This window comes from Panicum hallii, chromosome 6 (assembly GCF_002211085.1).
Source record: "Panicum hallii strain FIL2 chromosome 6, PHallii_v3.1, whole genome shotgun sequence".
Lineage (NCBI taxonomy): Eukaryota > Viridiplantae > Streptophyta > Magnoliopsida > Poales > Poaceae > Panicum > Panicum hallii.
In genome coordinates, this window is record NC_038047.1 from 39,501,676 (window position 1) to 39,508,469 (window position 6,794).

At 46.4% G+C, this 6,794-nt stretch overlaps 1 protein-coding gene across 1 annotated transcript; it reads right to left on the minus strand.

Moving 5' to 3' along the window:
- Positions 1-995: 995 nt before the first annotated feature.
- On the minus strand, positions 996-3,969 carry LOC112897276 (cytochrome P450 87A3-like). Its single transcript, XM_025965547.1, has 9 exons — positions 3,687-3,969; positions 3,232-3,556; positions 2,898-3,044; positions 2,519-2,770; positions 2,314-2,403; positions 2,107-2,185; positions 1,864-1,970; positions 1,607-1,743; positions 996-1,523 (listed from the first exon to the last, which is right to left on the minus strand). Exons 1-9 carry the CDS (start codon positions 3,908-3,910, stop codon positions 1,430-1,432), a joined length of 1,455 nt encoding a protein of 484 aa, XP_025821332.1. The 5' UTR covers positions 3,911-3,969; the 3' UTR covers positions 996-1,429.
- Between the last annotated feature and the right edge of the window lie 2,825 nt (positions 3,970-6,794).

Sequence of the window (6,794 nt, forward strand, 5' to 3'; positions counted from 1 at the left end):
AGAAAACCGACGAAGTTCTTGTCCCAGGGTACTTCGCACCTCCTTTTTTTTCTCTTCAGTTTTTATTTTCATGTTAAACACACGATGGGCGTCAAATTATTGGGATGTAACTTTGCCAAGCAGTCGAGAGGGAGAAAGAGAAAGAGCAGTTTGAAGGCACAAAATATATGAGTTGGTAAGCAGTGCTCAATTGAATTCCCTCCTTGTGATCTCTTGGGTAGGGAGTAATGTCAATTTACACCCGAGCCCTTTATAGATACAACATTTACAAAAACCTTTACGATAGACCCATTTCTATACGGGCTACGCCCATTCCCCAACAGCCAAGCTCCATCTCCTTGTGCTAGCTTACTATATAAGAGAAGTGTCATGTGCGCTGTCAGCTCCTGCTCGTGATGAGTTTTGGTTCACGCGAGTTCGCTGGAGCTGAGCACCTTTCGGTGTTGACCCTGGAATTACTTGCATGCGCGCTGGAGGGTGCAGACTGTGTACCAGTTATGTAATCTCGTTGCTAATCTTCTAGTTGGCGCGCGCGCCCGTGAGCCAATTTTCAAGCATGTTGCGTGCGCGCGGCGCCACCCGTCGGCGCCGTCTCCGATCAGGTCAGAACGAGACGTGGCGAATGAGGAACGGGGTGGCGGCTTTTCCTTGCGATTTTCGACCGCTTCGCGTTCAGCCTCCGCCGGAGACCATGCTGTGCTTGCGCAGAGCTACTAGCACCTCGTTTAGAGAGAAAAAAATATGGAGAAGGAACCCGTCCACAATAACCTACAAGATGCTGTTGCCTGTTGCATCAGAGTCCGTAGTATACAGCCCTATCGCGTACTGGTTTGTTGTGTCATTGCGTACCTCGGTTAGCAAGGCAAGTTAAGGCAAATCAAAAGGAATCAGGTACACATGGATGACCACATCTGGGTGCAAAAATAGACTGCAAAAAATATGAAAAAACGATTTCGAAAGGCATGCGTTGAAGTTTCAAAACTCTAGTGATAATGTACCATCTATACCCATTCAAAGTTACAAATCTGTACTGATAATGTGATTTTTCTTTTCAAAATACAGAACAGTACCAAACACATATCCACACATGCATACTCACTTCTATGAATATACGCGCGCACATTATACCCCATAAGCACCTTCAAGAAATTGCCACGTGGTAAGTAATCATCTCCGGCAGTCATCTCAGGGTATTACCTTTCTTTATTGCACAGGTAGTTCCATACTTGCACATAACTAGTGAAAAAACAAACATACAATATGTTCTTGCCCACTTAACGTACGTACTGCGTTTCCTTTTTTTTAAAAAGAAAGAAAGATAGACACCGTACTGTGCAAGAAAGTGCTAATAAGTGCACACTTTCTTGCCGTGCGCACTTATTACTCTACGGAATTTACAGTGACCAGCATAATTTGTAGACACATCATCTCATTCGGTCGTAGGAACAAGTTGAATGTGATAGCCCTGAGGTATTATCATCTCTGCAACACGCAAGACTTGTCCTCCTTTTATCTCTTTCCACCTACAGAGACCATCAAAACTGCGCATGAGTGGGATGCATGAATATGAGATCTGTTCGTGCATATCTGCTCATGTATGTTGTACCTGTACTTTGTCACTAGGACGTGGAGGAAAAGTGATATAAAAAGTTTGCCGAACTCTGCCCCTAGACAAAGCCTTATGCCTCCTCCGAACGGCATGAAATTCCTCTGCTGCGTGCTTCGTTTCGTCTCATCATGTGTCTGCATGCAGTTAGCCCCAGATAGATCATGTAAATTGAGCGCATTTTGAGTTAAACATAATCTATGGAGCAAATTTAACAGTTCAAACTAAGTGAAAGAATGCAGTGTTTTGCTACTAACCATCCACCTCCATGGATTGAATTTGAGTGGATCCTCAAAGAGTGTTGGGTTTAGATGGACTGCCATGGGGCTAATCATGACTAACCACCCAGCCGGAATCGTATAGCCTGCATCAGAAATGGATTATCCAATGACCAACTGCTTTGTGCAACTCTGAGCATGCAATTTCTCCTGAACAGGCTATACATGCTTATAAACTAGGGGTTTTCATACAGTTGTGGGAAAAATGGGGAAAATGTGTACCGTTCACTTGCACATCTTTCAGAGTTTTTCTGAATATTCCAGGTGCGACGTTACTCATCCGGGTAATCTCATTCATAACCTTCAGGTGAAAAAAAAAACTCATTCATATCATATTAAATAAAAAGTGCCAATAAGCATCACAATAGCATAAATAACGCTGAAAAATAAAATCATCAAATATATGTTGGAGAATGGAGATCCAGGTACCTGAGTAGTGAATGCCAAGGACTTGTACTCATCCCATGTGAACCCAGAATTCTTGTCTCCTCGTTGCTTCAGTATTTCTTCATGCTCCTCCTAGAAAAATGATGTGAAGTTTCATATTAGGATTCAACCTCAAAGTTACGTCTTCTATGATTCTGTACTTATTATTTCGTTTGTGAGGTGATAGCATTCGAACAGGTGCAATAACCTTGAGCGTTTCGACGACTTTAGGGTTGTCTGTGAGCAACTTAAGACCTAAGGTGAGGGTTGCTGATATTGTCGCGAAGCTGCCAAAAAAGAGCGCAGCAAGTGCATCTATAGCAAAAGCCTCGTCTATCACCGGCTTTTCACTTCCTAGTTCCTCGACAAGTAGGTCGAGAAGGTCACCGTGTTTCTTCCCAGGTGTACGTAGCCGATCTTGCAGCAGACCGGTCAATTTCTTTTGCACGTTTTTCCTTCCCTGCATGCAACAAGTATCAACCCACAGGCAGCACAAACTCTATGTAAGTTGAGAGTTATAACGTTCAGGAATTAAAATTAAAAATCTCAACCAAATAAAATGAATGGATTGATCCTGAATTGTGTACCTTCATGCACTTGTAAAATGATGTCCCGGGAAAGTATATTGGGAAACAGAGCATCCCTTGGAAGAAGTCTTCAAAATTCTTCCTCAACTCTCGAGACTCGACGGGTTCGATGCTGACCATCTTCTTGGCGACCAGATCAAATATCATCTGTGACACAAGTAAAAATATGGCAAAATATCACTGTCAAGTTGGACATGTCACTGCCACTGATTGCGCCTTGGACAACGACAAGGACACACACCCAACCAACGGCTACATGTGCCCGGTTGAGCAGTGGACTAGTGATTGGTCACATGGTGTTAAACTACTCCTACGCATGCATGCACACACTTACATCTGCCACGCTGTCCTTCACCTCGATGCTCGGCCTGGCGGCCCACGAGGCGAAGCCCTGCCTCATGGCGTCCTCCAGCTCTCCGATGAGCACCTCCTTGAGGCTCTCGGCGCCGAAGAGCTTCGAGGAGAAGCTCCGGATGAACTTGTGGACGGTGCCGCTGTACGTGGTGACGCTCTTCTTGCCGAAGATGTTGTTGGCCGTCTCCGGGTACCAGAGCCGGAACAGCTTGCCCTCTTGCTGGAAAATGAACCTGTTGAACTCCGGGTCCAGGGAGACCACCAGAGGCTGCCCCACCAGGTTGGTCTTGAACACAGGACCATACCTGAAGAACAACAATGTATTGTGGATATGAACAGCAGTAAAGTTATTAGCCTAATTGTACAAAACAGTAAACAATACGAAAGCAGTAATAAGTTCAGAGTAACTTGGGCGGCTCTCATGTTAGTTGTTACCGCTTGAGTCGGTCCCGGTAGTAGCTGGGGATGTCCATGGAAGGACTGGCTTTGAACAGCTGGAAGGTCTCGCCAACAACGGGGAAGCCCATGGAGCCAGGAGGGAGCTTGCCGACAATGCACGGGGGATTCACCCACCTGTACACCCAATGCAGCAACCACCCAACCATCAGCGTCGCGCAGCAGAGAGCTGCGTACTGGAGGCCTAGCTGATCGCTCCCCATGCTACTATACTAGGCAAGAGAAGCTCAGGTTTTCAACGCAGCGAGCTCGGCCGTTTTCCCTTTCCCGGCCGTGCGTGCACAGAGGAGGCGTCGATCGAGACCTGCTTTTATAGGAAAAGCTCCGAGTTTTTCTTTGCCCGCGCGCGTTTGGATTTTGCGAGTATTTTTCAGTGCTGACCTCGATCTGAATTCTCTTTCGTGGATAATTAATACTGCCGGAATCACTTGCTCTTGTACGTTTCCTGTTGCCAGTTTTTCTAGTTCGCGCGCGCGCGGCGGCTTTGTTGTCGCTGCCGTCTGGGCGCCGCTTCCGCGGGCCGACGCGAGGCGTGAGGAGGAATCGAGCGTTTCCTGCTGCGTCGCTCGAGTTGGTTGCAGAGAGAACGAACGGGACGGCAGGTTCACGATTGGTTGACTTCCAACTTCACGATTGGTTGACTTCCAACTTCCGACGGATAATTTTTGATGGCACAGATGCCAGAGATAGCCGTCGCAAATTTATTAATAGCCGTCGATTAATCAATTTCCGACGGCTAGATCAAGTAAGGATGTCGTTATCCTAAAAGTAAGGATGGATTGGGCCCGCTTATTCTGGGTATTTCAGCCCCTTTCGTCGGTGACAACATCTCTTTAAATCAAAGGGGTAGCTTTAAATCAAAGGGGTAGCTTGCTTCGGCACTGCAAACCTTCCTTTTTAGAAAATAATATTTTATTTTGCAAAGAGATAAAAGCTCCTAAGCGAACGCTGCTTTAGCGATTGAGCGAATGGTAAGCAGTTGATTTATAAATAGTGCTAGTAATCATGAAATGAAGAGTAAAAATGCATTGCACAGTCTTTTTGACGTTGAAAAATAAGACTTTGGTAGGATAGCATCATTTATGTTGACTGAAGGGTGTAAAGCAACAAGTACTTGGCTATCTCAGCTAGCTTGACCGCATGCTCCTCTGAAGGTACTAGTTTCAAAACCTATGTGGCCGAAGCCCTTTTTTTTATTTTATCAGAGGAGATTTAAACCGAAGGCACCCAGCAAAAATAATGATGCTGTGACCCAGCAAAAAGGAATCGATGAACCTGTACCCCAAAAGGGTAGACGTCACCTGTTCCAGTTCCTCTATAAATTATCCGAAGCGCACCTGCTGCTTCTTATATCTACAGAACTGAAACCGAAGGGTCCATTTATCCAAGAAGTGACGAAATGAACCACCAAAGGTTAGAGAATAATAATTGTTGGCTGCATATTATTCACTTTCAACAATTCCGACTGCGTCGCTCAAGTTGGTTGCAGAGAGAACCAAACGGGACGGCAGGTTCACGATTGGTTGACTTCCAACTTCACGATTGGTTGACTTCCAACTTCCGACGGATAATTTTCGATGGCCACAGATGCCAGAGATAGCCGTCGCAAATTTATTAATTTTCGACGGCTAAGCCGTCGATTAATCAATTTCCGACGGCTAGACCAAGTAAGGATGTCGTTATCCTAAAAGTAAGGATGGATTGTGCCCGCTTATTCTGGGTATTTCAGCCCCTTTTGCCGGTGACAACATCTCTTTAAATCGAAGGGGTAGCTTGCTTCGGCACTGCAAACCTTCCTTTTTAAAAAATAATATTTTATTTTGCAAAGAGATAAAAGCTCTTAAGTGAACGCTGCTTTAGCGATTGAGCGAATGGTAAGCAGTTGATTTATAAATAGTGCTAGTAATCATGAAATGAAGAGTAAAAATGCATTGCAGTCTTTTTGACGTTGAAAAATAAGACTTTGGTAGGATAGCATCATTTATGTTGACTGAAGGGTCTAAAGCCCTTGGCTATCTCAGCTAGCTTGACCGCATGCTCCTCCGAAGGTACTAGTTTCAAAACCTGAGTGGCCGAAGCCCTTTTTTTTATTTTATCAGAGGAGATTTAAACCGAAGGCACCCAGCAAAAATGATGCTGTGACCTAGCAAAAAGGAATCGATGAACCTGTGACCTAAAAGGGTAGACGTCACCTGTTCCAGTTCCTCTGTAAATTATCCGAAGCCCACCTGCTGCTTCTTATATCTATAGAACTGAAACCGAAGGGTCCATTTATCCAAGAAGTGACGAAATGAACCACCAAAGGTTAGAGAATAATAATTGTTGGCTGCATATTATTCACTTTCAACAATTTCGATTGCGTCGCTCGAGTTGGTTGTAGAGAGAACCGAACGGGACGGCAGGTTCACGATTGGTTGACTTCCAACTTCATGATTGGTTGACTTCCAACTTCCGACGGATAATTTTCGATGGCCACAGATGCCAGAGATAGCCGTCGCAAACTTATTAATTTCCGACGGCTAAGCCGTCGATTAATCAATTTCCGACGGCTAGACCAAGCCGTCTAAAATTAATTAATTTCCAACGGCCCAGCAGTCAAGCGTCGGAAATTAGATGGAATGTAACGCCCGCCGTTATCACTCGTCTCCTCCTCTCTCTCGCCCGATCTGCACTGGTCGTCCAGCTCGCCGCCGCCGCCGCTGCCCACCTTCGCCGCCGCCGCCGCGTCCACCCGCCTCCTTCGCCGCCGCCCGCGCCCGCACCCGCCCGCGGCCCCACCACGGCGCGCCGCGTCCGCTCGCCTCCACCGCCACCGCCACCGCCCGCAGCCCCGCGCCCGCCCTCGACCCCGCGCCGCCCTGCTGCCGCCTGCGCCTGCTGCCACCTCGTCGCCGCGCCGGCTCCTCAGCCTCTGGCGCTGCCTCCCGTCCTCCGAGTCCACCTCCTCGGCCTCTGGCGCTGCAAGGTAAGAGTTCGATTTATATACTAAATAAATATATTGTTTAGCAACAGTGTAGAATTGTTTATTTGATTGTATACTAATTTCCGACAGCCATACATGTGATTAGATTAGTTTATAGGGTTATT